The sequence below is a fragment of the Baudoinia panamericana genome (assembly GCF_000338955.1).
Source record: "Baudoinia panamericana UAMH 10762 unplaced genomic scaffold BAUCOscaffold_6, whole genome shotgun sequence".
NCBI classification, from domain to species: domain Eukaryota; kingdom Fungi; phylum Ascomycota; class Dothideomycetes; order Mycosphaerellales; family Teratosphaeriaceae; genus Baudoinia; species Baudoinia panamericana.
The window spans coordinates 1,105,054-1,131,256 of NW_006911262.1; the positions used below are offsets into that span (position 1 = coordinate 1,105,054).

Sequence of the window (26,203 nt, forward strand, 5' to 3'; positions counted from 1 at the left end):
ACAGAAGGGTAAAGCCTGAATGTGTCTACTCGTAGGGTCGCAGAGGACGGTCTGCGATTACCGTGTTCTCCAGATCCGCAAGCAGAGAATGCCGGCTAAGACTGGTTATCTTCGGGGCCGGTATACTGTAGACAACATAACCCGCTTCACGCGCTTCGGTAGTCTCTCAACGCCGCGCCTTGGGCTCGCCACGACGCCGGAGTGGCAGATGCTGGAAGTAAGGTGTAGGAGCGGCGGACAAGGTCGAGGGGACGCGCTGCCTACGCCTGCTGGATATGGCGAGTCGCGACCACGCAACAACATCTTGGCCCACATCCACCCATCAGCAAGGTCCTGCGGTGAGTGGCTTACGCTACTGCAGCCTCGTTAAGCCACCATGCACATGCCCCACAGCTTCTTGGACATCGACAGGCCAGTGGAGCGTGGCGCCTCCAGGTTGGGCAACAGTTTGATGGTTGCTGCATCGACGTCCTGCAACCTGGTGTTTGTCAGGACCCGTCAAATGCACGAGCCCTACGCCTAATGGATTTATCGTATTGTATTCGTGACAAGAGTGGGCTGAAGTGATGATACTCCCGCCCGGCTCGGCTGATTCGTCGGCGACCCACAGAACTACGAGGGAAGGCTGCCGTCGATCAATGTCAAGCTGGGGTAGACTAGCAAATAGTAGCCTTCGAACTGCACTTCAACAGGACGATCAGCGATGTGATAACATGCTGACACGAACGAAGGAAGAAACGAACATCTGTTTGTTGGCTGTTACACAATGCTTATGCAGCGGTGGAGCACGATGCATGCGTCAACTAAGCACGGTGCCGTTGCTGATTTACTCGAATGTTGGAGGATTGGATGTTGACCATGTACCGAGGTGCTGATCAGGAATAGCTCAACAAGGAAATGGCGAGACTCCGAGTCATGTGATCCAGCATTCTGGAAGCATGTATCTCTCGCCCGGAATTGGAGATGGGTAGCTGAGCAGATATAGGTGTGCGTTTCCTCCGAGCATTGTCCGCAGTCAATGTTCTCAGCCACCCTCGAGCAGCTTATGCTTACCGCTACGAACGATCTTGGGTATAGCACGGAACACGGTGATACGCTCCTCAAGAGCACAATCCGGGTTGCGTGGGAGCAGGGGACTTGTTAGCGGCCCATGAACCTCCCAAATTCCTGAGAATGTGGCGGATGTCAGCTTGAGAGCGCAACCCTCAGCATACAACCTGCCAACCCCTCCAACCCAGCAGCTGTCTTCATGCCTCGAGCGTACGGCAGTCGAACAACGCAGCTAGGATGGTAGCAAACGGCGGCTCATTCCACAACAAAAAAATTCTAGTAAATGCTCGCTAGCAACCGATGTTTGCCCGTTACCATTGACAAGAGTCCGGGCAGCCGCGCTGCAACTAGCACACCAAGAATAAAAGCCGCAACAGCGATCAGCATAACATACGATACCTCAACGCTTTGGCGATTTCGAGAATGCTTCGCCGCAAGCGGGCCGACCATCTTGACGATCGGGGCGACACCTTCCGTTTTCGCCGCGTCAAGCCCACGCCGCATGCCGGGCAGACCGTCCATGGACCAGGCGTTCTTGTACGCCCAATACCTAGTGGCGCCGTCAAAAATAACGCCGGCATACATAAGAGCTCAGTGGAGCCTACCGATCCATACTGTCCTCGGTCTTTCCCGCGTTGAATCGAGCTTCTTTCTTCTCGAAGAAGTCGTTCAGGATTGGACGGTAGTCCTTAAAGTCATAGTATGGTACACTGAACCCGCAAGACGAGCCGACCTGGTGAATGTCGACAACGATGATTGTTCGAGTACCAGGTATCGTTTGCACTTTGTGATGGTCGACAAAGGCCGAGAATCCGCCTGTACCATTCTCAAGCACCCTGCCTGCATACATATTGGCAAAGGAACTTGACTCCGGGTCTAGTCATGCTCACCATATCCCCAGAGTCTCAATATTCGCGGAGCACCCTCGAACGCATTGAACATGATCGTGATCCTACCGTTACCAGGCTCCAGCAAGTGGCTTATTGTCTCACAGCCGGAGCCGGAGAGATCCATGTACCAGAAAGTTCTCTCGTCGATGACGCCAAAATACTGGCCGCCTTTGGGAGAGACGTTGACATGGCCTGCACCAGATAGAGGGGCTGTTGCTACCCAGAACGCCTTCTGCGCTAGTATCCAGTCAAACATCGACTTTGGAATGCTTTCGTAGAACACTCCCATCGTGGCAGTCTGTCCTCGATGTAATATGTAAACGTACTACGTATTGGATGTGTGGCGTGACAAATGAACGTACCTTCGTCTAGACAGCGCGGTAAGCGTGACTCAGATGGAACAGCGAGATCAATGTGTGAAGCCGAGGTCGGCTTTGAAACGGTTCCTCCCGCCTCCTTCGAGCAGTCTTTTTTGAACACGGTAACCAAGCCTCTCATGGCGTGGATTGCTCGTAACGTGCCAGATCAAGTGAAGACTGCATCTGCCTCTGAGATGGTATCTACTTAACCAAGCTCGGGTTTCGCTGGCATCGCAGCACGTATCTCTGAAAACGTTCATCTGACCATCCGCAGGTTTTCAGACAGCAGGTGAGCAGATGTCGAGACCATACCGGAGTGACTAACATCAAAGCAATCTGTTTCTTCGGCAACAGGAGACCCCTCTGGCTTCGGTCTCGATAAACCTAAGATCAACTTCCTTTGCGGGTCGTTAGCCAGAGGACAGGCTTACACAGACTGTTGGTTTTGGTTCGATCTGAGTCCGACAGTCAGATCGTCTGCGGCAAGCTCAGTCGATGGTCAGCGTGTTGATAGGGAGCATGCCGGGCGTTGAGGAAATGGCGCGCGTTTAAAGCAGGGGGCACAAGCCCAGTCAGTCACAAGACTACGCTCTGCTCTTCATCCCACCACTGCCTGAACTGCTCTAGACGCCGCGTTCGTTCTGCGGCCATTTGCTTGCCCGCATCAGTCTTCATCATACCCTCAAGCTTCTCCAGCTTCTCGGTGAAGTGGTCAATGCTACCCTGCATGCCCCTTTCCGCAGCTTTCGCCGCCCCGTAAGCGAACGTCCTGCCAATGCCAATCGCGCCGATGGCGTCAAGCCGGTCAGCATCCTGCACAATAGCCAGCTCTGGATGAGCACTTATGAGGGCCTTCACCAGCTGAGGCCGCTTCATTTCACTCGAGTAGGAGACATGCTCGACAATTAGCGCCACCTTACTTACGAAGCGTGGCGGACAACCATGATTGGCCAGTAAGTTTTCGATAAGGTGCTCCGCGTTCTCGCCAGGTTGAGCGTACTTCTTGTCGCCAACGTCATGGAGGAGGGCGGCCAAGATGACCGCCTGCTTGTGATACTTCATCCATGGTTGCGCGTTCTGCTCCTTGGCCAAGATGTGCTTTGCCAGTGCTACGACGCGCTGGACATGACAGAAGTCGTGAGACATGTCATAGCGGGACATGTACTGCTTGACGTAGTCGTAGACGCCTCGGTAGAGATCAGATGTCTCGAAGTCTCGCTTGGGGCTGGTCGGTGTTTGCTCGTCAGTTTCCATACCGTGACCTTGTTACCCAACAGCATGCGGGGGTGTCAGAAGGTCAGGACGATAACATGGGGCTGTTTCACTGGCACGACCATGTCCAGGAAGTTCAGTCCTACGTAGAGCCATACTAAGCGGAGAAAGGACTCAAATTGCATGGTTGTTATGTGACCGAAGAGGCAAACCGAGCACGGACCCTGGTGGCCGCGCTTCAGGTTCCGCCTGGAGCTTCTGAATGTTCAATCAGCACGAGATCACTGCAAACACGCTCTCATTGACTCCATAGCATCCTGACAAGTCTTCGAGCGCTTGAGAAGCTACTTAAAATGCCGGCGACGACAGCAGAAACACTCAGTATTGTCAATCGAACCGTCTCTGTGGCGCCTCTCGTACTCCTCTCGGCAGCAGATCATTACGGCCGATCCGCCAAAGGCACAAGAAAGCGAGTAGTCGGCGTGTTACTCGGACAGAACGATGGCAAGAGTGTGCGAGTGTCAAATTGCTTCGCTGGTATGGGATCTGTAAGCATAGTTGTTGGGGGACAAACAGGGCTGATGCGCCGAATATAGTGCCCTTTGAAGAAGATGACAAGGACCCTTCAGTGTGGTTTCTGGATCACAACTACGTCGAGAGCATGAACGACATGTTCAAGAAGGTCAATGCGCGAGAGAAGCTAATAGGCTGGTATCATTCTGGACCAAAGCTACGAGCAAGCGATCTGGAGATCAATGAACTCTTCAAGCGATATACCCCCAATCCGCTACTGGTAATCATCGATGTGCACCCGCAAGAAGTTGGTGTACCTACAGACGCCTATTTCGCAGTGGAGGAGATCAAAGATGTAAGCAACAGCAACAATGGCCTGCGTGTGGAGTTACCGGCAGGGTTGGCTAACGCTTTCGCCAGGACGGCACAAGCACATCCAAAACCTTCGTACATACTCCAAGTACCATCGAAGCGGAGGAGGCGGAAGAGATAGGGGTTGAACATCTCCTCCGAGACATCCGTGATGTTGCTGTTGGCACTCTCTCGACCCGAATAACCTCTCAACTCCAGTCATTACAAGGCCTCCACCTCCGCTTACAAGACATATCGAAGTATCTACAGAAAGTGCTGGACGGCGACCTACCCGTCAATCACGCCATCCTCGGCAATCTGCAAGATGTGTTCAACCTCTTACCCAACCTCAGCACACCGAAGGTATCAGTGAAAGATCAGAAAGACTTGCCCACAGTCAACGGCATGGTGAACGGCGCAATTGGAGTCGAAGGCGGCAGCATGTCGGAAAACACAGAATTGGCAAAAGCGATGAGTGTCAAGACCAACGACCAGCTTATGTCGATATATCTGTCAAGCTTAATACGGGCGATCACGGCATTCCACGATCTTATTGAGAACAAGATACAAAACAAGCGACAGCAGGAAGACGAGGACTCGCGGAAGGAGGAAGCGGAGAAGCAGGATGAGATCAAGAAGGAAGAAAAGCTGATGCTAAATGGCACCAGTGAGAAGACGGACAAGGAGAGCAAAGAGACCGAGCAGACGAGTAAGAGGGCAGAAAAGGAAGAAAAGGGAAAGAAGAAGGGATGACCCCACAATTATGATAGTGCAGCGGCATCGCGTCGGCGTTGAAGGAGCATGGAGCGACGGGAGGTGCTGCTTATGGCTGGCAAGCCCGGCACACAGCAGCAATTTTGTAGGCTGCACGACACTGTACTGAGTATGTACAGTAATAGCGAGGGCGCTGGTTTGCGTCGAGGAGAACTAGTCACGGTTAGTCGCCCCATCCCGCCGCCCAGCCCGCGATCTCCGCGGCCGACACTGTCCGTTCTTCCACCATATGCGCAAACATGGTGCTGTGTTCGATGAGAGTGCAAGCTAGAAGATGTTTACAGATTGGCAAGTCGTCGCCTCTGCTCAAACCGCCGAATTGCCAGTCAAGTGCGTTTCTGGCTCCTACTCCACCCGTTTCCGCCAAGACGTCCGTTTGTGTCGCGTTCCTCGAGAACACGGAGAACGCGAACGCCGGACATGAGCAGCTCCAGGCGTTCAGTTCAACCTTGTAATACTTCGTGTCCTCGTATATCGCGTCGTGGTAGCGTGACGCTCCACGCGATGACTGCTGCTGCGAGGACCGGACGTAGTATGTGTAGATCTGCCGCCGATGCTTTGCCTGCTCCGATGGGACGTTAATTGACTTGGTGGCCTTCCGGGCTATTGCACGCTCATCGTACGGCACCGACCCTGGTTCGGTCGCTTTCTGTTCATCGTCATAGTGCAATCGAAGACGAGTGACTAGTCCGCGGTCCAGAACGTCCAGCGCAGGCAGTAATTCGTTCTGGAAGAGGACGTGCAGAGTGAGTAGCAAATTCTTAGACTCTGCCATTCCACTTAAAGCATTGGCAGGCGCATCTGGCTGCTCCTCATTCTTCGCAAGCGCTGCAATGATGGAGGTGACAAGCTGTCGCGGCGATGGCACCATGCCTGCGAAAGCCTCCATGTCGTGTTAAGTGCACGCCTAACATGCTGCCGGGGTTATCCTTCATTTGAGGAGTCTGTCACGTTGTTTCACTTGTATCTCCTTCGGGAAGGCACGTTATGCAGCCTTAGGCGTACACTTATGTGCCTCGGCTGCAGTTGGCCGGCTCCAACCGAGGACGTTCACATGAGCGAGCCATCACAATTGACCTTTCATTCCGGCTACTGCGCTTCGAAACATTTGCGCCGTCGGGCAATCATGGCCTCCCTTTCGCGAACGTGTCTACTACGGCAAGCATCGACATGCCTACGACAGAGCCAGCCAACTCCCGTACAACGCTGCCGTAATGCCGCACTTCGAAGATTGCTGTCAACGCTGGCTGTGCTGGAGCAAAGAGAAGGCAAATTGAACATGTCATCTCTAGCGTCAGTGTCTGCCGCTCAGAAGCTCGGCGGCACTATTCATGGCATCGTCGCCGGCAGCAATGTCAAGCCAGTTGCCGAAGAAGCCGCCAAGGTTGAAGGACTGGAGAAGGTTATCTTCGTCGAGAATGGCGCATACGACAAAGGACTACCAGAGAATTATGCGCCGATGCTTGTCGAGAACATCAAAAAGGGCGGCTACACACATGTCTTGGCTGGTCACTCCGCATTTGGAAAGAACCTAATGCCGAGGGTCGCCGCGATGATGGACGTGCAGCAGGTGTCAGACATCACAGATGTAGAGAGTGAAGATACATTTGTGCGACCCATCTACGCAGGCAACGCCATCCTAACAGTGCAATCGGTAGACAGCCCGAAGATCGTTACAGTTAGAGGCACAGCATTTCCATCAGGTGCGGCAGAAGGTGGCTCGGCATCCGTGGAGGAAGGTGTCGACCCTAAAGCCCCGTGTCCGACGGAGTGGGTATCGGAAGACCTAGCAAAGTCAGATCGGCCAGATCTTGCAACAGCAGAGAAAGTCGTCTCAGGTGGCCGCGGTCTGAAGTCTAAGGAAGAGTTTGACCGATTGATGCCGCCTCTTGCCGACGCATTGGGAGCTGCGATCGGCGCGTCGCGGGCTGCCGTTGATTCTGGATTCGCAGACAATTCTCTACAAGTTGGCCAGACCGGGAAGAATGTGGCACCGCAGCTGTATCTCTGCGCCGGTATCAGTGGAGCAATCCAGCATTTGGCAGGTATGAAGGACAGCAAGGTCATTGCTTGTATCAATAAGGACGCAGATGCACCCATCTTCCAAGTCGCGGACGTCGGGCTCGTAGGAGATCTGTTCGAGAGGGTTCCAGAGCTGACTGAGAAGCTCAAAAGTCAATAGACGATCCGTTGTGGCGATGTTTTTCGACTCCATTGTGCATCGAGCACATCGTGACCGGCTACCGACATGCAGCTGAACGGTTTAAACACAGCGACGTCATTCTGTTAGCGATGCGTTGGAGAGATGCAAAACAACTTGCCGTTGGTCGAGGCCAAATGTTTGGTCGCGCAGTTGAGTACGCCTTTATGTACAGTGCGGAAAAGCAGCGGCGGCGCCGGCAGTGCACCGAACAAACGCAGAGCAGTGATAAAAAGATCGTATCAATGCCGAATCATCTCAATGCATTGATCCTCTCCCAAAGGCTCTGCGAAAGCATATAGGCGTTGACACTCCACGTCATCCTTACCTTGCCCGTCGCACCTATAAGGACACCTTGGCTGATAAACTCCTCCCTGCGATTTGCGATCTCTGCGAAAGCGACATCAAGATCTGCGTAACTGAGAGCTGCCTGTGTCGGAAGCTTCTGGGTGCTAAGCTCGTACCTAGTCGAAGGGTCAATGCCTTCCACGTCCATGACGGCTGGTAGATCAACAGAGATTCGCAATGAAGTCTGCATCACAGCCATGCCACAACTACCCTGCCTTCGGAGCTTGAGGTCCAAGCGTTAACGGTTCGTTGGCTGCTGCTGCCTCCCAATCAAGCGAGTGGTAAGCAGCTTATCGTCGCCACTTCCTGCCTACCTACGCTGATATTCCACCTTCCATCTTAGCCGCCTCTACAAACAGTACATGCGATCCTTCCATCGATACGTATAAACAACATGTATTTATCCTACTCTACCTACCTTCGACTGCTATACAGCACCCTTTCGGAGTCTATTGAAGGATTCACTGGAACACTACACAACCTCTTGCTTAAGAACTACACCCACCGTTACGAGATGTCTTCTGCACCAACTCCGACTGTTCCGTCAGTACCTTTGCCGCTTACATTCCTCGGCGAGCTGTCCAAAGTGCCGCGCGAATACGTTGGGTGCGCCGTAGGCCTCTGCCTCGCAATCCTCGTCTTGTGTCCGCTCTGGTCCGACCGCATCACCAAGCAGACCCAACTCGGCGTTGAAAAGATAAAGGCCAGCGTCGAAGAACAAAAGATCAAGCAGCTTGAACTGCAGCTCCAAAACGAAGCCGCAAAGCTCCAGAACGAAGCCGCAAAGCTCAAGGTCGAGGAGCAAAAGCTTGCGCAGCTTCACACCCAACTTCAAATTCAGCGCGAGCTGACCGACCGTGCGGCTACTACATCGACCGTCTCCACACAGCCTACTCAACCAAGCACACCAGATCAACGTGCAACCAGCAATCAGACTCATCACAGCCGGTCGCCCTCACTGCTTGCTTCACCAACAGTCAACTGAAGCAGCTCCTCAAAGGATTCTTGATACACGGGCTTATCGAGCTCGGACCCAACACCACCAGAGCCGTATATCTTGATGACGTTTGCGCCAACACGAATGTGCATGCGGACAGCCTTGAGGCACTCAGACACGCCGTCTGCGGTCATGAACCTCGAGCCGTGAGCACACATACCGTCATACCACGGCTTGGGGCAGGGCGAGCAACCCGGGTTCTGATTTTGCGGCTGCGACACAAAGCTCGTATCCCTTGTTGACATTGCTGTACACGTAGTGGAGTACAAACCAAGGCGCCTGGTCGGGGGACGCGTGGATTCTGCTCGATCGGACGTAGTTGCAAGATCGTTGACGTCTTCCGCTCTCCGCGTTGCTGTCGGCCACGGAGACTCCTCAGAGCTGTCACGATCGCGGCTGCAGTATCGTAGACGAATGTGTTGCCTGGTTTCGCAACGTTGGGAGCAATGCACATGGAGATCACATTGACACCCTCCAGGCAGCGCTCTAAAGCTGCAATGTCGTTAGGCGTGCCTTCGATGACTTTGTATTTGAATTTTCTGGAGTCTTATCGGTCGAGATCTGGAAAGCGCTTCAACAGCTTAGTCTTAGATCTGACGAACAACCGAAGCGTGACGTCCTCAGGTGGTGATGCTGCGAAGGCTCGCACAATGGCGGAACCTGTAGCCCTTCTTGGCGCCTAGGAGCGCATATACAGTCATCGAAACGTTGCAACAACTACCTGTGAGCCACGCTTCATTGCGGCACGTAGAGATCATATATTCGGCCTTGCTGCAACATGTCTTGGACTTGCTGCCGGATGCGGTTGCTCTCAAAGCCGACGACATGGCCCAAGCTGCGGCATTCAGCTCCGTCTTCCCTTTCTACACCTCCATCGGTCCTAGAAACCTTTCTGCAGCTTATCTACTCGGTACAGGTCGGGACTGTGATGCAGTACACCACGATGAAGATCGACTGCTGAATGCTTCGGGCTTTACTTCCTCCTGAGGTGCCGGCATCCTCATCGTCTCTTCTTCCATACTCATCCGTTAGCCCGCTTGCTCTGTCCATCTTCAACGGAGTGCGCGGACTGCAGCATTATAAGTCAGATACATCGTCTAGGTGGTCTACTCCCTTTTTTGTTCCTGTAATGTCCATAGAATATCAATGCGGAAGAACACGCCCGACGAACCTCCACCGGCTTGAACTCTGCTTCTTTTGTTGCGTCATTGTCATGCATGCGTGTACGCAGAAAGTAATGTCCTGGAACAACTGACACTTTGGCCAGGTCAGTGGACTTGTCCACCCAGCTAATCGTTGATCTCGCACCGACCTAGCCAAGCCTGTCTCAATCGTACATCTTCTACAGCGCCCCAACGCTGTTGCCAAGATGCCGAAAGGTAGCTGCCTCTGCGGAGAGTATACGCACGAATATACCGGCGATCCACTGGGTGTTGTGCGTGCAGCCCCTTCTCCCTTGTTGAACAAACAGCTGATATCGCAGGCTATTTGCCACTGCATACCTTGCATACAGACTGCGGGTCCGAACGGTAGCGTGAATTCCGCGATTAAATCGGAAAATGTACGTCCCATTCGAAGAGATGGAACGCAGCCACTAATGTTCGGTACCTATACAGTACATACAGACCTCCGGTACCGCAGCCAAATGGACTCGCAAGGGCGAGAGCGGCAAGAACGTCACCTATGAACGGTGTCAGAACTGTGGCACGATCATGATTGTTCACGCCGAAGCTGCTCCTGGCATCGTCATTTTCAAGACTGGGACGGTGGCAAGCGAAGATCCTCTGGCGATGGGTGCACCGAAGCCGGCTCAGGAAATCTACAACAAAAACCGACCGGAGTGCTATCCTTCGATCTCCTATGCAGAGCAGAAGGACGCGGCGTAAAACGTTCGCACGGAGAGTGTCGACTTCAAGTCAAGGCAGGAATGTACTCAGTGTTCGGCGACGTGAAGTTGAAATACAGTTGTTGAGAGCGTCAGACGACCCAGTCCATCAAGGTTGCCTTGAGCCCACCCTCCACGGTGCAGTAGATGTGTCCGGTAGGGAAGGCTTTAATCTTGGGTTGAAGGGCTACGTATCTGCGGACATGTATTCGGATCTGTCGGCGTACAACCCCATACAATGACGACATCGAACATCGAGAGCGAACCGTTTGACTCCTCTCTCACCCAACACAAATGGTGCGAGACTACACGTGTTTAACAGTTGTCTGCTTAGGCGCGTCGCGATGACATGGCACTCATGTTGATTGATCGTCATAGCTACCTTGCCTGCGTAGGCTCACATGGCAGTATAAGCTTGCACAAGCTTTCTCTAAGTGTGCCTTTCTGATTCTTGTGAAAGTCTATTGACCCTTTTACGATTCAACAATACTGTCGATAGGTGCAGAATATCAGCTGCAAAATGTCGGGAATCATCAAGAAGATTGAGGCCAAGCTGGGCGACCACGAGAACGTTTCATCTGATCCCAATGTGGCACCAAGCTCAGGCGAAGGGCATGGCATGAACCAGGGTTTCGGTACGCGAAGATTCGATCTCTGTGATGTAGACGCTGTACTGATAAAGGCCCAGACAAGGACAAGAGCTGGATCCAGAACAAAGTCGAGGCGGGACAAGGTGCGGACCCGCAGGTATGTACTGATTGACTCTTGTCGTGCAAGGCATCACTAATTGTGTTTTCCGGGGTTGACCAGACAATTGCTTCTGGCCCTAAAGCGGGACAGACATCAGCAGCCGATACCACCTCTGCCGGCTCGAGTAGCAGGAAGATATAGTGATCAGTATCCGACGTTGGTTGAATTTCCCTTGGCTGCATCCACGGCTGCGTGGACCATGGGGCCGCATATTATACATAGCATGACCTAACGTGGGATATGTTCTTCTCGTTTATCTATTAGTTTCCTTCACACCCACAATGTCTGTCATAGCGTTAACAAGACTGGAGGGGACTGGGTTGACCTACTCTTGCTATGCACCGATGTCGGTACCCGTTGACTCGAATGCAGAGGACGACAGGCGAAAGAAGTCCCAAATGCAGGACGGTCTTCTTTGCGCACTGTGAGATGTGCGCCTCCAGGTATTTCGAGCATACAGAACTATACCTGCCGTTCTTCGACGGATTTGGCGTGAACGTTTTGAATAGTAGCAGCAGTATTCACTTCCGGTAAAATAGGTCGTGTACTGCAGCAGTCGTGGTCGATCTTTTGCTTGCGCATTTGCCAGCCAGACACAGGCGGTCAATGATCCCACGCCATTCACGTCTACAGTCAATGCAGGAAATAATTGAGCGCTGTTGACAAACCGTGTGTCGGGTACACCCGCGTGAAGCAGACTAAGACGGACAGTCCTGAACCATCGCTACGCCAGGCGGCGGTATCGTCAAGTTGGGTTGCGGAGCAGGCTGGCGCATTTTCTTGTGCTCCTCCTTAAACCGCTCGTTTACTTACTCGCCACTTTAGCTGCGGTAACGCTCGAGTCATGTACTGCTGGGCAGTGCTTCGCGGCCTTAGGCGCGAGCGGTAAGGGTCCACTCTGTTGAAGGCGCTAACAGATTCGCCGCCACTAGATTCGATTTTTTGTTGCCCCACGCTACATTTAATCCACCGCCTGCGCCTACACCTTCCTCTACACCACACACACTCTCTTCCTTTCCTTCATCCCTCCAACATGGCACCAGCGCTCGACATGGACTCCGCGCAGCAGATTGCGAAGGAGAACAAGCAGAGCACGCAGGTGCTTGACGAGTTGATGAAGAAGCTGTCCGTCAGCAAGCCCGGCGATGAGGCAAAGGGTACTTCCCAGGAGATCGCCACCTTCATCAACGGCGACATCGAAGAGCATGAGGCCCCCACCAAGGCCGTCGAGGGCCTCAAGAAGATGCTGAACAACAAGAAGGATGCTGGCGTCCGACAGAATGCATGCGAGGCAATTGCTGCGATTGCGAAGCACTCGGATGTCGCGCCCATCATGCAGCCGTACCTCGTGCAGCTTCTGCCTGCGGTACTTGGTGCAGTCGGCGACAAGATGGTGCCCGTCAAGGTGGCAGCACAGGATGCGGCCATCGCCATCACCAAGGCTGTGAACCCGAACGCGGTGAAGGTTCTCATTCCTCATTACGTCAAGTCTATCAGAGAGGCGCAGAAGTGGCCCGAAAAGATGACCGATCTAGAGTGTAAGTTTAAGTCCCTTCTCCTTACATTCCACGGCAGAAGACTGTCGCTACGATGGTACTTCACAAATCTGTGCCGGTCTGAGAGTGGCAACTTCTGTCTGGCTGGGTGGGAAGTGAAATAGATGGAATTGTTACTGACATTGTTGTACAGGTATCGAGGCACTCTGCGAAAGTGCGCCGTCACAGACTGGTTTCCGCGTTCCGGACCTTATCCCCATCGTCTCCGAGGCAATGTGGGATACCAAGCCGGAGGTGAAGAAGCGGGCATACACGACGATGGAGAAGGTCTGCCAGCTCATCTCCAACAAAGACATTGAGCGTTTCATTCCCGAGCTCATCAAGTGTATCGCCAAGCCGGAGAATGTGCCAGAGACGATACATCTTCTCGGTGCCACTACTTTCGTTACGGACGTGCACGAGCCGACTTTGGCCATTATGGTCCCGCTGCTCGAGCGTGGCCTGAAGGAGCGCGAGACCGCCATCAAGCGGAAGACAGCTGTGATCATTGACAACATGTGCAAGCTGGTCGAGGACCCGAATATCGTGGCTGCGTTCTTGCCAAAGCTCATGCCGCAGACAGAGGAGAACTACTCCAACATTGCTGACCCAGAGGCTCGTGAGAAGACCAAGCAGGCTCTCGATACGCTCATTCGCGTGGGTAATGTCAAGGACGGCAAGATCCCGGAGAAGTCGGCCGATGGTGAGCTTGAGACTGTCAAGGCCAAGTTGAAGGACATTCTCGACTACAAGCACAAGGAGACCATCACCAAGTTTGAGCCAGTATTGGACTTTATTGCTGCCATTGGCGGTCAGCTCGTCGACGAGAAAGCCAAGGATCCGGTTGAGTGGGCGACCAACATTCTACCGCTTGTTGTTGCCATGATCGGGCAGGAAGATGCTCAGAATGTCGTGGATACCCTCCGGAAGCGTGCCACTCCTGGTGCGTCTGCAGAGGACGAGATCGAGCCGGATGAGGAGGAGGGCGAGGACCTTTGCAACTGCACGTTCAACCTGGCTTACGGTGCCAAGATCCTGCTCAATCAAACCAATCTGCGCCTCAAGCGTGGTCAGCGTTACGGTCTTCTCGGCCCGAACGGTTCTGGTAAGACGACGCTCATGCGTGCCATCAACAACGAACAGGTTGAGGGCTTCCCTAAGCAAAGCGAGGTCAAGACGGCCTACATTGAGCACGATCTCGATTCTGCCGACACTGAAATGACTGTCATTGCATGGACCATGATGAAGCTTAAGCAGGCGGACGTAAATCTGTCGCAAGAAGAAGTCGAGAAGACGCTCGTCGAGTTTGGCTTCGTGGACCAGCAGATCCAAGGCCCAATCACTGCCCTCTCCGGTGGCTGGAAGATGAAGCTCGCTTTAGCCCGCGCAGTCTTCCAGAAGCCTGACATCCTCCTCCTTGACGAGCCGACCAACCATCTCGACGTCAAGAATGTGAAGTGGCTCGAAGACTACCTCGTCAACTCGCCATGCACGTCCATCATCATCTCCCACGACGTCAAGTTCTTGGACAACGTTATTCAACACGTGTACCACTACGAGCGCTTCAAGCTCAAGCGTTACCGTGGCAAGCTTAGCGAGTTCGTCAAGCGCGTCCCATCCGCCAAGTCTTACTACGAGCTGGGAGCGTCCGAAATCGAGTTCAGATTCCCGGAGCCTGGTTTCCTCGAAGGCGTTAAGACCAAGGCCAAGGCTATCGTCCGTGTCAACAACATGAGCTTCCAGTATCCCGGCACCTCCAAGCCTCAGATTCAGGACATCACTTTCCAGTGCTCGCTTGGCTCACGTATCGCCATTATCGGTCCCAACGGTGCCGGCAAGTCTACCCTCGTCAACGTCTTGACTGGTGAGCTCATCCCAACCACGGGCGATGTCTACCAGCACGAGAACATCCGTATCGCCTACATCAAGCAGCACGCCTTCGCACACATCGACCACTTCCTTGACAAGACGCCGTCTGAGTATATCCAGTGGCGATTCCAGACTGGCGAGGACCGCGAAACGATGGATCGCGCCAACAAGATCGTCACTGAAGAGGACGAGAAGGCCATGGACAAGATCTACAAGATTGAGGGTACGCAGCGTCGCGTCATCGGCGTGCACTCACGGAGAAAGTTCAAGAACAGCTACGAGTATGAGTGTTCGTTTGCGTTGGGTGAGAACATAGGCATGAAGAACGAGCGCTGGACGCCCATGATGACGGCGGACAACGCGTGGATTCCGCGGAACGAGCTCATCCAGTCGCATCAGAAGATGGTGGCAGATGTCGATCAGAAGGAGGCGTTGGCGAGCGGGCAGTTCCGGCCGCTGGTGCGGAAGGAGATCGAGTCACACTGCGCCAACTTCGGCCTCGACGCCGAACTCGTCTCGCACTCCCGCATGCGCGGTCTCTCCGGTGGCCAGCGTGTCAAGGTCGTGCTCGCGGCGTGCTCATGGCAGCGTCCCCACTTGATCGTCCTCGACGAGCCGACCAACTATCTCGACCGCGACTCCCTCGGCGCCCTCTCCAAGGCCATCAAGGCCTTCGAGGGTGGTGTGATCATCATCACGCACTCGGCCGAGTTCACCAAGGACTTGACGGAGGAAGTGTGGGCGGTCATGGACGGCCGCATGACCCCGTCCGGTCACAACTGGGTGCAAGGGCAGGGTGCGGGTCCGCGTCTCAAGCAGGATGACGATGAGGAGGACAAGTTCGATGCGATGGGGAACAAGATTGAGAGCACGAAGAAGAAGGCCAAGTTGACGAGTGCGGAGTTGCGGAAGAAGAAGAAGGACCGGATGGCGAGGCGGAAGAGGGGTGAAGAGGTGTTCTCGGATGAGGATGATTAGAGGGGGCGATGCGTGATGGTGGGAAAGCGAGAATGGCATGGTAATGGGAGTTGGGTCGGCGATGCGGGTTTTGCAGCAAAGTCATGATTCTGCTCGATGTCATGATAGACGTAGAATGAGCCTTTTTGACGAAAAGTACGGTATGAGCGTAGAGTCTTTCAGCATTTGCACGTCTCGTTACCGGTGGAACACAGCCGTTCATGTCAACCTCTCCGTGTCAAGGTACGACTTACACTGGTCAGAATTGATGACCAGCCTCCTGCGCCCGGCTTGCTTCTTGCCAACAGCGCCTCCGCTCACGGTCCGATTGCCTTGCGGTTGACGTACGGGCCAGATCACGCATACACTCACCTTAAACCCTCGCCCACTTCGTGATGGCCGACGGATACATTGCGCCCATTTACACGGAGCGCCCTACTTCCCCCTGCCCCTCCCCCTGCCCCTCCCACTCCCACGAACAACAGCAGCAGCCGCGCGACCCCTTCCACGCCCACTCCGCGTGGATTTAGCAGGCGCGCTGCTATCCTGCGTCCGCTGCGTCTCTTCGCTCTCGCCTCGTCCCTCGGCATCCTCTACTCCTCCCTTCTCCTCCTCCTCGTCATCACGATCATCGTCTCCGTCTTCCTCTTCTTCCTCCGCCACAGACTCCGCGCGCTGTCTTGCCGATCTTCGCGTGCCAGTCGGCGGCGGTGGCGGCGCAGGTGCGGGTTTACTGCTTCCTCCCCTGGGCCTGCCTCTACCCACACCCGTCTTTCCGCGCGCGCTGTGCTTAGCAGATGCAGGCGTGGGCGCCTCTGCCTCCTCCGGCTCAATGCTGAAGGTAGGTGTGAAGCGCACGGGTGGGTGTGGTGCTAGGTTGAGCTCGGGGAGTGCGGGAGGGGACTCGCTTCCCTCCACACCTTCCTCTGCGGCGAAACGTTGCTTCCACTTCCTGTCTGCGTATTCCCCATCATCCTCCGGCAACTCGAAATCGGCTCGATGGATCTTGTTCGCCGCCTCACTGTAGGCATCATCATCATCATCATCGTCGTCCTCGTCCTCGTCCGCGTCATCGTCATCTCCCCTCCCATCCCCATCCCCGCCTTCCCCTCCCTTTTGTTCATCCGCGCCGGTGGAGCTCAGGTCGGATAGTTGTCGCGCATCCTCCCTCTCATCCAGCGCTTCCAGATCGTACAGCGTGGCCAGCTTCCGCCATATCCCCGCCGGCTTGGTATGCGCGCTACGCGGGTGGATGTAGGCGTTGGTGAGGAGGTAGTGGTGGAGGGAGAGGAGGCGGAAGTGTTTGTGGATGCCTTGGAGAAGTACGGGTGTCAGTCTGAGGGAGACCTATCAGCTTTGGTGGGTGGGGGGTAGAGTGGTTGGTGGAGTGGGATGGGCTTACCGGTGGGTTTCCAGGTCATGAGGCCTTTGAACAGGCCGAGTTCTTCCGTGTCCGTCCAGGCATCGTCTAGCAGAGTGTTGGCGGTGTCGGTGGTGGTAGTGGTGGTGGTGGTGGGGTCTGGGTCGGCGGGTTGGGGCGTTTTGGGCTGGGAGGTGGGGGTGGGCGAGGTTGCTGCTGAGAGACGGGCCTTCTTCCGCGGCGGCATGATGGTGTTATGGATCCCGTTATCGTTGTCCGGTTATGCGTGAATGAAGGTAAAGCTCGATTAATCAATCCCATTAATTCCATCCCACGCGACGATGACACGCTAGCGGAGCCTCGGCACGGGGGGTTGTGGAAGCAAAGCATATGGAGACCTTGGCAGCGACAACCTGCTTTTCTCCATCAACGGCCCATCACATGTTTGTGTGGATAAACGTAGTCTCTCACAACGATTAGACAAGGTAAGTGCTACAGCTCATACCCACCATCACTCCACAATGCCTACCTAGAGAGCTTGTCTCTACATCCCCACCCTCCCCGCCCACACCACACCACACCACACCACCTCCACCCGACAACCCCACCCGCCTCTATACTGTCACCAACATGTCCTCCTGGATGAAATGGCTGCACGGCCGCACACGTGACCGCCACGGCCTGCACGACGAACTCGCCGCCCTCCTCCCCACCACCCGCGACACCGCCGCCATCCCCTCCGCCATCCCCGCCAAACAAGTCACCCTCATCGCCCTCCGCCTCAAATACCAGATCGAGCAAGTCATCCCCTGCGAACTGCCCCTCGACCGCATCACCCAACCCCACAGCAACGTCATCACCGACGCCGTCGTCGCCACCGCCAAGTCGGCCGGGAAGGTGTCGGGCAGTACCGAAGACGATCATTCCGCCTGCGTCGTCTACTCCCTCCTCATCGCCAAAAACTGGTTCCACCAACAATCCCAACTCGAGCTCTGGGACGCCGACCTGCACGCCCTCCGCGCCACCGCGTGCGAAGTGATTGCTAAAAGCCTCATCGAAAACGAAGAAAACTACACCTATTTACTCCAAGACGTCCTGCTCAAACGGTACAGCATCGTAGTCGACGGCCAGGACACCAAACCTGCCAATGCTATAGAAAAGGCCGTCGATTTGCATGCTGTGAGGGTGATTGCGAGTAGCGGGTATCAGAAGTGTATCGCGCATTTGTGGCGCGGCTGGTTGACGCAGGATGAGGATGATCCGTCGCGGTTTGTGGATTACAAGCAGAAGACCAATACGAGTTATTGGGCGCATTTCGATCCGGATCGCATGAGGGTGCCGCAGTATCAGAATGCCGTGCAAATCTTCATCTCCCTGGTGTATCTCGCCCTGTACACCGGAGCGATTAACACCATCAACCCTACGGGAGATCTGGACGTGATCGAGGGACTGCTCTACGTCTTCACCCTCGGCTTCATGCTGGACGAGGCCGGGAAATTCTACAAGGTCGGCCGCTACTACCTCTCCTTCTGGAACATCTTCAACTCCACCCTCTACATCCTCCTCACCATCTCCTTCGTCACCCGCATGATCGCCTTACTCGGCCACCCTTACGATTCCGAGCCGAGACATCGCATGAACGAGCTTAGCTACGACTTCCTCGCCTTCTCCAGCCCCATGTTCTGGATGCGTCTACTACTGTATCTGGACGGCTTCCGCTTCTTCGGCGCCATGCTCGTTGTGTTGAAGGTCATGATGAAGGAATCCATCATCTTTTTCGCTTTACTCTTCGTCGTGCTGGTAGGCTTCTTGCAAGGGTTTGTCGGGTTGGATCAAGCGGAAGATAACGCCATTACGGCGTCCGGGTTCATCGTCAAGCAGATGCTGAACGCCATAATGGGTAAGCCACCACACCAACGCTATCCCTACCCCATCTTCCTCTACCTCTTCATCAACCACATAACACACAGCTGACCCTCCCAACTCACCACTTTGTAGGATCTCCGGACTTCGACGGCTGGTCTCGCTTCGCCCCGCCCTTCGGGTTGATACTCTACTATATCTACAACTTCATCATCATAGTGATTTTGCTCAACGTCCTCATCGCCCTTTACAACTCCGCCTACGAAGACGTCACCACCAACGCCATCGACGAGTTCTTGGCGCTGTACAGTCAGAAGACTATGCAATTCGTCCGCGCGCCGGTAGGTAAACAACATACTTCCCCTTTGCGGTTCTCCAAAACGACATCTGATCCTCCTACTTATTGTGATATGGCAGGATGAAAACGTCTTTATCGCCCCCTTTAATCTGATCGAAATCTTCTGCCTCAGCCTCCCCCTCGAATGGTGGATGTCCCGCTCCCGCTACAAATACGTCAACGACGTCATCATGGGCATCATCTACTCCCCGCTCCTGCTTGTGACGGCTTGGCTCGAGCAGAGGACCGCGCGCAGGGTGAAGTGGAATCGCACGCGCCATGAGGCGGACGACGATACGGTCGAGGAGTGGGAGCAGTTGGCCGACGAGCTGGATGTGGAGGGGAGTGGGTGGGGGAAGAGGGTGGAGGAGAGTAGGCCCAATGTTGTGGTTGAGGGGACCGTGGTGGAGGTGCAGAAGTTGAGGGAGGAAATCGGAGAGCTCAAAGTGCTGTTGAAGGAGGCATTGGGGAAAGGGCTGACGAATGGCAAGGCGTGAGCCTGGGTTGTGAGGTACTATGGGAAGCGAGCGAGGCGTTGGTGGCGGATGGAATGGAAAACTCCTTCTGCAGCTTCGAACAAACTGGCATCGAGCTCGACATCGACGTTAAGTGACTTGGCCTGGCATGCTTACAATGATGTCACAGGGTCTACAACTTCCCATCCACAACACGCCATTCAAACGCATACACAAGCGCCATCAGAGTTACTGTCATCAAATGCTCCGCCGAGCCATGGCATCCACAACCAAACTTACCCCATCCAAGGATCTCCAAACCCTCACCCACCAAATCCCCGCCCACAACCTCATCCCCAACACTTCGATCCAGCACAAACCCCTCCTGATCTACCGCCACGCTTTCCCCTCCGCAAGCGCCTCCGACTTGGAAACGCACCTTTCTTCCGTGGGTGTGGTGACGCCCCAATGGCGCTACACCATGTACTCCACCTCGCACTTCCACTCAACCAGCCATGAAGTGCTGGCGATCGCTCACGGGAAGGCGAGATTGTGCTTCGGGCATGAAGACAACCCTGAGCGAGTGGAGGAGGTGGTGGGGAGGGGGGATGTGATTGTCATGCCGGCGGGGGTCGCGCATAGGTTGCTTGAGGATTTGGAGGGCGGGTTTGAGATGGTATGATTTGACTTTCTTTTCTTATCTTTTCTTTTCTTTTCTTTTCTTTCTTCCTCCTCACTCATCTCTCCTATTCTTCTCCTTCGGCGGTGCATGTGTTGCCCAGAACGCTTTGTCGCGAATTGGGTGGAGCGCTGGCCCATTTCGCAGACTCTCCGTCGAACACTGTCGCCAGGAATGAAGAGCCCGGTTTTGACTTTTGTGGTTCCGTGGCTTGGTGAATATGATGCTGTTGTTCGTCACTGGCTGACTTGGGTGGTTGTAGGTCGGATGCTATCCGAAAGGCTGCAATTGGGATATGTGCTATGGGAAGCCGGGCGAGGAGGGCAAGGTGGCGAAGATCAAGAACTTGCCGTGGTTCACTAGAGATCCGGTGTATGGAGACGAAGGACCTGTGTTGAACGTTTAGAGACCCATTCCCGTACATTTTCTGTATGAGAGGGGGAGAACATGTGACTGCGTACGATTCGTGGCATTAGATGTGTGATTAGCGGTATATCGTTGCTGTATCATTACACTGCACCTCGCTTTCAAGCGCTCTGGGAATACTCTCAACTGCTGTATACGCCTCCCAGCCTCGACCATACCCTCGTTTCCTGTGGTGTATATCCCAACAAACCCAAAGAACTCCCAAAACCACGTTATACACATTTAGTATCCCCTGCCAGCACTTCGGATACTTCTCGCAGCATCCCTGTCCGCACTCGTCCTAAACACCGCCGGACTCGGCGCAGCCTCGTCTCCATACTCCCGCGGCGCCTCATCCTCATCACTCCCGCTCTTCTCCTTCTCCACGAAATTCGTCGGACTGCTTCCATCGCTCCCACCACTGTCGTTCAAGCCCGAGCTGCTGCCCTCGCTATCCTTGACCTCGTCCGAGAAACGGACGTGTCGTTTATGCCAGTCGCTCTCCTCGTACAGGAAGGGCTCTTCGCCGTCCTTGCCGTACCAGAGTGGTTCGTTGGCGGCGATTTTGACGACGTTGAGCCAGGGGTTGGGACCGAGGGAGGCGGCGTGGAAGATGACGTCGACTTCTTCTAGGCTGCGGTAGCCGGTTTCGGGGTAGAAGAAGTATACTAGGGGCACGGCGACGAAGTTGCTGTAGAATAAATATGTGTTAGCTTGATCGCGAATGACGAGGGTAGAGATGCTTACGTGACGGCGAAGATGATGTAGGTCCTGTAGCCGATGGTGTGGAAGGCCACCGGTGCAATAAGCACCACGACGAAGTTGATGAGCCAGTTGGCAGCCGTTGAAAGCGCGTTCGCCGGCCCACGGATGCGCAACGGAATGACCTCGACCTGGTACAGCCATGCCATGCCCTGCCAGCCGATCGCGAAGAACGTGACGAAGGCGAACACGAACACAGTGCCTGCGATCAAGCTCGCTTGAATGTGAATGTACTGCATGATGCAGATCAGTGTCATCGACAAGCACATGCCGCTCGCGCCGAACATCATCAAGCTTCGCCGCCCCCAGAAGCGGTCGATGCCCACTACCGCCACGAAGGAAGCGAGGAAGAACTCCGTTCCGGCGCAGGCGGCGATGAGGCTGGCGACCCAGCGACGGTAGGCGAATTGCTGGATGAACATGAGGGCGAAGTACTGCGTGACGAGGTTGATACCGGACATCTGCTGGAAGATCTGCAGGACAAAGGCGAGGATGACACGGTGCAGGTGTCGGTAATCGCCCATGCTGAAGACGTCACGGGTGCCGCCCTTGGCCATCTCGATCACGGCGTCCTTGATCTGCAGGAACTCCTGCCGCACTTGGTGTTCGTTGCGGTCGACGTCGTTGAGGGCAGAGAGGACGTTGAGCGCCTCGTCCTCGCGGCCGGTAAGGATAAGCCAGCGCGGCGACTCGGGCATGAAGAACATCAGGCCCAGGACGGCGAGACCGAAGAACAGCTGCAGTGCGATCGGGACGCGCCATGATGCCGAAGACCAAGAGATCCAAGAGAAGGCGAAGTCGATCCAGTAGCTGAAGGACAAGCCGGCGGCGATACAGGCGCCGGCGGAGATCATGAGCATGGTTCCACGACGGTGCGCCTTGGTGCACTCGGCCTGCCATGCCGGCACGGTGGCGGTATTGAAACCATTACCGAAACCAGCGATGACTCTGCCGGCGATGAACTGGCCAAAGGAGAAGGACGAAGCCTGGATGATCTCACCGATCATTAGGAAGACGAGGCCGACGAAGATGCACTTCTTGCGGCCGATGAGGTCGCCCCAGAAGGTGGTGAGCATGCAGGAGAGGAAACATCCGATGTTCCATGCTGCGACGGTGATGCCTTGGATGGTGGCGACGTGGAGGCTGCCTGGGTTGCCAATGGTGTCGAGCTGTGGGAACTGCGCGCGGAAACGCGGGACTGTCAGGAGCCCGGCGAGATCGCCTTGGTCGTAGCCGAAGAGACTTGGTATGCGTGTCAGCCGTTGGGATGTCACGAGACTGCGGCGAGGTCTTGATGTACTCACAAGAAACAAGTGCCCGCGGCGACACCGATAGCCGCTGAGAGCTTCGCACCTCGCAGTCCACCATAGCGCGCCATCTTGACGGATGAGCGTTAAGGTCGGCTTGTCTGTACCACCTCCACACTGACAACGACTCGCGTGGATGACCGCTGAAACGGTCGTGCAGACCACTTAAGATAGGAATGAGAGGCGTGTAGGAGGAGAGAAGATCTAGAAGCAGAGACACGGAAACTGAACTCACTGGGAGACACTCCGGCGCTCGTCGCAGTCTGTGGTCGTTGATGCGCACAGTCCATTCGACGCTACAAGGTGACGTATGGGATCTGGGATGCAGCATGTTCGCGCGCATGCTGGGGGCGAGCGGCTGGGAGGCCGCATCTGGCTGTGCCCACTGACCCATTCGGACGATAACACGAACTTGGGCTTTGCACCGATGACACGGTCGGCGGTGGCAGCCAACATTGGCATTGGCCATCGATGAGTAAACGGACTGTGAGTTGTCACGTCTCATAACGTGGCGTCCGTGCCTGGCAGGCATTGACGGGCTTCCCACCAATGATGATCGCGTCGGTCCCGGCTTGCCGGCAGAACGATCTGCAGTCTCCGCGATGCAGATCGATTCGACTGCAGCTGATCGTCAGAGCAACGCAACTTAGTAGGCGAGTTCTCCAACGGTTCTCCTCTCTCCGTTTTCGCTTGCCTGACTCGCACGAGGTTGGCAGCGCCGAGGCGAAAGTCACGTAAGGCTTAGAGAGTATGGTTTGTTCAACTTTGTGTGAAATAACGCGCTACTGAAAGCCTCAGAGGTGCCTGAGAGGCGGTGCGATACAGGTCAATACATGCGTAGTCTTCACTTGTGGATGTTGTAAAGGGTTGCGTGTGCGGCTTGGGCGATCTGTATTCCCATACTGCTTATCATGCTAAGGTGTCTTACTATCGCTTGTTTGATAGTGATTATTCCAATTCAACTGATTGATCAGGATGCCTACAACCTCACGCTCGTCGGCAAGCTGGTCGGCCAACCGAGCGCCTGCGTTGGAGAAAGTCTCACTGGACTGGAGCACCCGGATGAGCTCGCGGAGGGAAGCCACAAACACTGTCGATGCTGCGTTGTGTGCAGCAACATTGTCGCCCTGTATGACCACGGCGGCCTTCAGCACAGTTCTCAGTAGGTCATCCAAAGCATCGCGGATACTACCTTGCTTCTTTCGAAGGAAAAGGCGCGTCCTGATCTGGTCGAGACAGGCTTCGTGGATGTTTGCAAGGGCGGTGATGTTGCTCATTGGCTTCGTCTCACTCTCGCCTTCGTTCCCAAATACGTCTCGCTCGATTGTGTCCAGCGAATGCTGAAGCTCTGCCCACGGTACCGCAACGCCAACATCCATCACGTATGCCATAATACCGGACACGGCGCGATGGACTTGCATCACGAGTTTGGTCTTAATAGCAGAGCTTGAGTGTTCATCCTTGGCAACGATGCTCTGCAGCCTCTTGGTCAAGTCGAACACACGTAACATGCGAAGTAAGTATCGGAAGATGTCGTCGTACTTCTGCATGCAGCTGGGTGTGAAGATCAAATCCAACAGCGGTGGCGCCGCGTATTGCAGCTTGAGAAAGTCAAGCGCATACAACGAGCTGGCATCCATCACCCGTTCAATCTCTTCGTCTGGAAGCTCGCGAATCGCAAAGCTAAGACCTCCAGGGAGATCCGAGGCGTGGTCATGTACCAGCTCACCGCGCGGCGCTGCTGCCTGGTAGCCTTCGCTCAACACCCCCATGAGCGTCAGGCGCAATTCTGAGCTTGCGGGTGGCCAGCGTTGGCCCGCCGTCGCCCCGAGACGCAAGCCCACGGTTTCGCTTGTAGGTACTGTACAACGCTTGCGCTCGGGAGATTGCGTGTCGGTGCTGAACAGGGCAGTCGAAAGACGGCTGACAAAGTGGCCATTTCCAAGGAGATGGAACCCACGCTGCAAGTCGATATGCTTCCGAAGCTGGAGCGAGCTGAACAATTGCCTCATTAGGAGTTTGTTCAAGCGGCGGTGGTGTGCTTGGACTGACTGCCTCGTCTCCTCAAATACATCCACTCTCCTATTCGTAAGATTAGGCCCAGACGCTTGATTGCTTGGCTGATTTTGCAGGAGTGCCGCCACTTCGCTAGAGATATCATCTCGAGGCACCATGCCCAGCGTGTGAGGATGCAGAGACATCTGTCGATCGGTAACCTTCAAGTACTGTTCCTGATAGTCGATGCCGCTCCATGGACCCTGTTCATCGGCGAGCCAGAGACGGGCTATATGTGGCTTCATATCGCTTACTGCTGGATCCGCATTTTCCGTATAGTACCCTGTTGTTACCTGATGCAGGTGCTCTGGGAAGTTCACTCGTAACAGGCTTACGGTCTGCCTAGTTTCTTTGACGAGTCGTTCGTCCTCAGCATCTAGGAATGCCGTTCGGCTTGGAGGGCGCGTTGATAGCGACGCCCCAGTTAAGCCTGGTATTCCCGGTGCCGCTGTACCGCCATGGGAATGCCCCAAGGCTTGAGAAGCATGTGGATGATTAAGCCCGAGCTCCTCCTTCAGAGAGACAAGCCACGGTCCGCAGACGCGAGCAAGGATGTTTCTGAGCACATGCGCGAACATAGTACCAGATTCGACCGCTGATGTGACCTCGTCTGAAAGCCTTGCTATTACCTCTTCTTCGGATTCCGCATCTCGCACACTTTCTACCAACCGTTCAACAAGCTGCAGGAGCCCCCTTGGGAGGTCCAGTGCAGAATGCAATTGCAGCATCGAGCGGCAGCCCGGGAGATTGGTAGACAATACAGCCTCAATGGCCTCGAGAATACTCCCGACGCTGCCTCTCAGCGCCGTAAGTGCCGGCAGACTTGCCACGGGTTGCGCTGTGACTTCGACGAATGATCGTAGTTTGCGCAAAAGCGTTCCGTAGCTCATTATCTCGGTAGCGACATCCTGCGAGCACATCAGACTGCAGCCCGAGAACGGTACGGACGGCAGTATCTGCTCGAAGCATTGTTTGACCTCTTGCCACTGAAAGAAGATAGACGACCTTCCAAGGGCTAGGCTGCGAAATGAGCGTAGCGTTACATCTTGTGGCAAAACTCCGGTCGCATCATCCGCTTGAGACGAAGCTGAAGCTAAAGCTGCATCGAATGCACCCACACCCGCTTCGGAGAGGTACACAATATCGACCGTGTTGACTGATGGTTTGTCAAACGCTTCCCAACTCCGCAGCTTCGGTTGAGATTCCCCATCATCAATGTACGCAGCCAAGGTCCAAGGGTCAATAGGGTCATCGTGAGGCGTAGCGTTTTCAACGGCTTCTCCATTTTCA

The 26,203-nt window shown here is 54.9% G+C and overlaps 17 protein-coding genes across 17 annotated transcripts; 9 read left to right on the forward strand and 8 right to left on the reverse strand.

Annotated features, from left to right (window-relative positions):
* Window positions 1–1,404: 1,404 nt before the first annotated feature.
* On the reverse strand, window positions 1,405–2,229 carry BAUCODRAFT_57857 (uncharacterized protein; the record flags this gene model as incomplete). Its single annotated transcript, XM_007678044.1, has 3 exons — window positions 1,405–1,600; window positions 1,656–1,890; window positions 1,941–2,229. Coding segments are annotated over 3 exons (720 nt in total), but the record flags the coding sequence as incomplete, so codon positions are not given.
* A 221-nt stretch (window positions 2,230–2,450) lies between these two features.
* Window positions 2,451–3,675, reverse strand: BAUCODRAFT_485684 (uncharacterized protein). Its single transcript, XM_007678439.1, has one exon. The coding sequence runs from the start codon at window positions 3,551–3,553 to the stop codon at window positions 2,876–2,878; it is 678 nt and encodes a 225-aa protein (XP_007676629.1). The 5' UTR covers window positions 3,554–3,675; the 3' UTR covers window positions 2,451–2,875.
* A 61-nt stretch (window positions 3,676–3,736) lies between these two features.
* Window positions 3,737–5,311, forward strand: BAUCODRAFT_34056 (uncharacterized protein). Its single transcript, XM_007677949.1, has 3 exons — window positions 3,737–4,048; window positions 4,108–4,379; window positions 4,445–5,311. Exons 1-3 carry the CDS (start codon window positions 3,865–3,867, stop codon window positions 5,126–5,128), a joined length of 1,140 nt encoding a protein of 379 aa, XP_007676139.1. The 5' UTR covers window positions 3,737–3,864; the 3' UTR covers window positions 5,129–5,311.
* A 1-nt stretch (window position 5,312) lies between these two features.
* BAUCODRAFT_131212 (uncharacterized protein) lies at window positions 5,313–6,084 on the reverse strand (the record flags this gene model as incomplete). The annotated part of the gene is made up of 1 exon (XM_007678440.1): window positions 5,313–6,084. The coding sequence occupies exon 1, from the start codon at window positions 6,036–6,038 to the stop codon at window positions 5,313–5,315; it is 726 nt and encodes a 241-aa protein (XP_007676630.1). The 5' UTR covers window positions 6,039–6,084.
* A 191-nt stretch (window positions 6,085–6,275) lies between these two features.
* Window positions 6,276–7,331, forward strand: BAUCODRAFT_24401 (uncharacterized protein; the record flags this gene model as incomplete). Its single annotated transcript, XM_007677812.1, has 1 exon — window positions 6,276–7,331. The coding sequence occupies one exon, from the start codon at window positions 6,276–6,278 to the stop codon at window positions 7,329–7,331; it is 1,056 nt and encodes a 351-aa protein (XP_007676002.1).
* Window positions 7,332–7,466: 135 nt separating this feature from the next.
* BAUCODRAFT_485678 (uncharacterized protein) lies at window positions 7,467–7,993 on the reverse strand. Its single transcript, XM_007678441.1, has one exon. The coding sequence runs from the start codon at window positions 7,894–7,896 to the stop codon at window positions 7,603–7,605; it is 294 nt and encodes a 97-aa protein (XP_007676631.1). The 5' UTR covers window positions 7,897–7,993; the 3' UTR covers window positions 7,467–7,602.
* A 98-nt stretch (window positions 7,994–8,091) lies between these two features.
* Window positions 8,092–8,682, forward strand: BAUCODRAFT_122656 (uncharacterized protein; the record flags this gene model as incomplete). Its single annotated transcript, XM_007678442.1, has 1 exon — window positions 8,092–8,682. One exon carries the CDS (start codon window positions 8,092–8,094, stop codon window positions 8,680–8,682), a length of 591 nt encoding a protein of 196 aa, XP_007676632.1.
* Window positions 8,683–8,753: 71 nt separating this feature from the next.
* Window positions 8,754–9,310, reverse strand: BAUCODRAFT_485274 (uncharacterized protein). Its single transcript, XM_007678443.1, has one exon. It carries the CDS (start codon window positions 9,146–9,148, stop codon window positions 8,825–8,827), a length of 324 nt encoding a protein of 107 aa, XP_007676633.1. The 5' UTR covers window positions 9,149–9,310; the 3' UTR covers window positions 8,754–8,824.
* Window positions 9,311–9,861: 551 nt separating this feature from the next.
* Window positions 9,862–10,846, forward strand: BAUCODRAFT_108515 (uncharacterized protein). The gene is made up of 3 exons (XM_007678444.1): window positions 9,862–10,129; window positions 10,178–10,255; window positions 10,311–10,846. Exons 1-3 carry the CDS (start codon window positions 10,064–10,066, stop codon window positions 10,578–10,580), a joined length of 414 nt encoding a protein of 137 aa, XP_007676634.1. The 5' UTR covers window positions 9,862–10,063; the 3' UTR covers window positions 10,581–10,846.
* Window positions 10,847–10,934: 88 nt separating this feature from the next.
* On the forward strand, window positions 10,935–11,391 carry BAUCODRAFT_34066 (uncharacterized protein). The gene is made up of 3 exons (XM_007677950.1): window positions 10,935–10,986; window positions 11,040–11,214; window positions 11,268–11,391. Exons 2-3 carry the CDS (start codon window positions 11,100–11,102, stop codon window positions 11,339–11,341), a joined length of 189 nt encoding a protein of 62 aa, XP_007676140.1. The 5' UTR covers window positions 10,935–10,986; window positions 11,040–11,099; the 3' UTR covers window positions 11,342–11,391.
* Window positions 11,392–12,281: 890 nt separating this feature from the next.
* On the forward strand, window positions 12,282–15,774 carry BAUCODRAFT_34067 (uncharacterized protein). The gene is made up of 2 exons (XM_007677951.1): window positions 12,282–12,867; window positions 13,019–15,774. The coding sequence occupies exons 1-2, from the start codon at window positions 12,363–12,365 to the stop codon at window positions 15,709–15,711; spliced, it is 3,198 nt and encodes a 1,065-aa protein (XP_007676141.1). The 5' UTR covers window positions 12,282–12,362; the 3' UTR covers window positions 15,712–15,774.
* A 745-nt stretch (window positions 15,775–16,519) lies between these two features.
* Window positions 16,520–17,297, reverse strand: BAUCODRAFT_24405 (uncharacterized protein; the record flags this gene model as incomplete). The annotated part of the gene is made up of 3 exons (XM_007677813.1): window positions 16,520–16,525; window positions 16,549–17,003; window positions 17,093–17,297. 3 exons carry the CDS (start codon window positions 17,295–17,297, stop codon window positions 16,520–16,522), a joined length of 666 nt encoding a protein of 221 aa, XP_007676003.1.
* Window positions 17,298–17,560: 263 nt separating this feature from the next.
* BAUCODRAFT_485849 (uncharacterized protein) lies at window positions 17,561–19,979 on the forward strand. The gene is made up of 3 exons (XM_007678445.1): window positions 17,561–18,950; window positions 19,049–19,254; window positions 19,331–19,979. Exons 1-3 carry the CDS (start codon window positions 17,681–17,683, stop codon window positions 19,745–19,747), a joined length of 1,893 nt encoding a protein of 630 aa, XP_007676635.1. The 5' UTR covers window positions 17,561–17,680; the 3' UTR covers window positions 19,748–19,979.
* A 3-nt stretch (window positions 19,980–19,982) lies between these two features.
* Window positions 19,983–20,790, forward strand: BAUCODRAFT_69404 (uncharacterized protein; the record flags this gene model as incomplete). Its single annotated transcript, XM_007678056.1, has 2 exons — window positions 19,983–20,381; window positions 20,647–20,790. The coding sequence occupies 2 exons, from the start codon at window positions 19,983–19,985 to the stop codon at window positions 20,788–20,790; spliced, it is 543 nt and encodes a 180-aa protein (XP_007676246.1).
* Window positions 20,791–20,920: 130 nt separating this feature from the next.
* BAUCODRAFT_486044 (uncharacterized protein) lies at window positions 20,921–23,009 on the reverse strand. The gene is made up of 3 exons (XM_007678446.1): window positions 22,856–23,009; window positions 21,537–22,793; window positions 20,921–21,480 (listed from the first exon to the last, which is right to left on the reverse strand). Exons 1-3 carry the CDS (start codon window positions 22,927–22,929, stop codon window positions 21,033–21,035), a joined length of 1,779 nt encoding a protein of 592 aa, XP_007676636.1. The 5' UTR covers window positions 22,930–23,009; the 3' UTR covers window positions 20,921–21,032.
* A 318-nt stretch (window positions 23,010–23,327) lies between these two features.
* BAUCODRAFT_486094 (uncharacterized protein) lies at window positions 23,328–23,684 on the forward strand. The gene has a single exon (XM_007678447.1). The coding sequence runs from the start codon at window positions 23,408–23,410 to the stop codon at window positions 23,594–23,596; it is 189 nt and encodes a 62-aa protein (XP_007676637.1). The 5' UTR covers window positions 23,328–23,407; the 3' UTR covers window positions 23,597–23,684.
* A 322-nt stretch (window positions 23,685–24,006) lies between these two features.
* On the reverse strand, window positions 24,007–26,154 carry BAUCODRAFT_49773 (uncharacterized protein; the record flags this gene model as incomplete). Its single annotated transcript, XM_007678029.1, has 3 exons — window positions 24,007–24,582; window positions 24,625–24,973; window positions 25,196–26,154. Coding segments are annotated over 3 exons (1,884 nt in total), but the record flags the coding sequence as incomplete, so codon positions are not given.
* Between the last annotated feature and the right edge of the window lie 49 nt (window positions 26,155–26,203).

Excerpts from the sequence above, each read along its gene's own strand:
- BAUCODRAFT_485684 (XM_007678439.1), bottom strand. The coding sequence starts at position 3,553 with ATGGAAACTGACGAGCAAACACCGACCAGCCCCAAGCGAGACTTCGAG.
- BAUCODRAFT_34056 (XM_007677949.1), top strand. The coding sequence starts at position 3,865 with ATGCCGGCGACGACAGCAGAAACACTCAGTATTGTCAATCGAACCGTC. Across the intron at positions 4,049-4,107 it reads AGTGTCAAATTGCTTCGCTG|TGCCCTTTGAAGAAGATGAC; the intron begins GTATGGGATCTG and ends CGCCGAATATAG. Across the intron at positions 4,380-4,444 it reads CAGTGGAGGAGATCAAAGAT|GACGGCACAAGCACATCCAA; the intron begins GTAAGCAACAGC and ends CGCTTTCGCCAG.
- BAUCODRAFT_485678 (XM_007678441.1), bottom strand. The coding sequence starts at position 7,896 with ATGGCTGTGATGCAGACTTCATTGCGAATCTCTGTTGATCTACCAGCC.
- BAUCODRAFT_485274 (XM_007678443.1), bottom strand. The coding sequence starts at position 9,148 with ATGTGCATTGCTCCCAACGTTGCGAAACCAGGCAACACATTCGTCTAC.
- BAUCODRAFT_108515 (XM_007678444.1), top strand. The coding sequence starts at position 10,064 with ATGCCGAAAGGTAGCTGCCTCTGCGGAGAGTATACGCACGAATATACC. Across the intron at positions 10,130-10,177 it reads CCGGCGATCCACTGGGTGTT|GCTATTTGCCACTGCATACC; the intron begins GTGCGTGCAGCC and ends CTGATATCGCAG. Across the intron at positions 10,256-10,310 it reads CCGCGATTAAATCGGAAAAT|TACATACAGACCTCCGGTAC; the intron begins GTACGTCCCATT and ends GTACCTATACAG.
- BAUCODRAFT_34066 (XM_007677950.1), top strand. The coding sequence starts at position 11,100 with ATGTCGGGAATCATCAAGAAGATTGAGGCCAAGCTGGGCGACCACGAG. Across the intron at positions 11,215-11,267 it reads TGGCATGAACCAGGGTTTCG|ACAAGGACAAGAGCTGGATC; the intron begins GTACGCGAAGAT and ends ATAAAGGCCCAG.
- BAUCODRAFT_34067 (XM_007677951.1), top strand. The coding sequence starts at position 12,363 with ATGGCACCAGCGCTCGACATGGACTCCGCGCAGCAGATTGCGAAGGAG. Across the intron at positions 12,868-13,018 it reads AAAGATGACCGATCTAGAGT|GTATCGAGGCACTCTGCGAA; the intron begins GTAAGTTTAAGT and ends ATTGTTGTACAG.
- BAUCODRAFT_485849 (XM_007678445.1), top strand. The coding sequence starts at position 17,681 with ATGTCCTCCTGGATGAAATGGCTGCACGGCCGCACACGTGACCGCCAC. Across the intron at positions 18,951-19,048 it reads GATGCTGAACGCCATAATGG|GATCTCCGGACTTCGACGGC; the intron begins GTAAGCCACCAC and ends ACCACTTTGTAG. Across the intron at positions 19,255-19,330 it reads TGCAATTCGTCCGCGCGCCG|GATGAAAACGTCTTTATCGC; the intron begins GTAGGTAAACAA and ends GTGATATGGCAG.
- BAUCODRAFT_486044 (XM_007678446.1), bottom strand. The coding sequence starts at position 22,929 with ATGGCGCGCTATGGTGGACTGCGAGGTGCGAAGCTCTCAGCGGCTATC. Across the intron at positions 22,794-22,855 it reads GCCGCGGGCACTTGTTTCTT|TCTCTTCGGCTACGACCAAG; the intron begins GTGAGTACATCA and ends ACGCATACCAAG. Across the intron at positions 21,481-21,536 it reads TACATCATCTTCGCCGTCAC|CAACTTCGTCGCCGTGCCCC; the intron begins GTAAGCATCTCT and ends TTTATTCTACAG.
- BAUCODRAFT_486094 (XM_007678447.1), top strand. The coding sequence starts at position 23,408 with ATGATGATCGCGTCGGTCCCGGCTTGCCGGCAGAACGATCTGCAGTCT.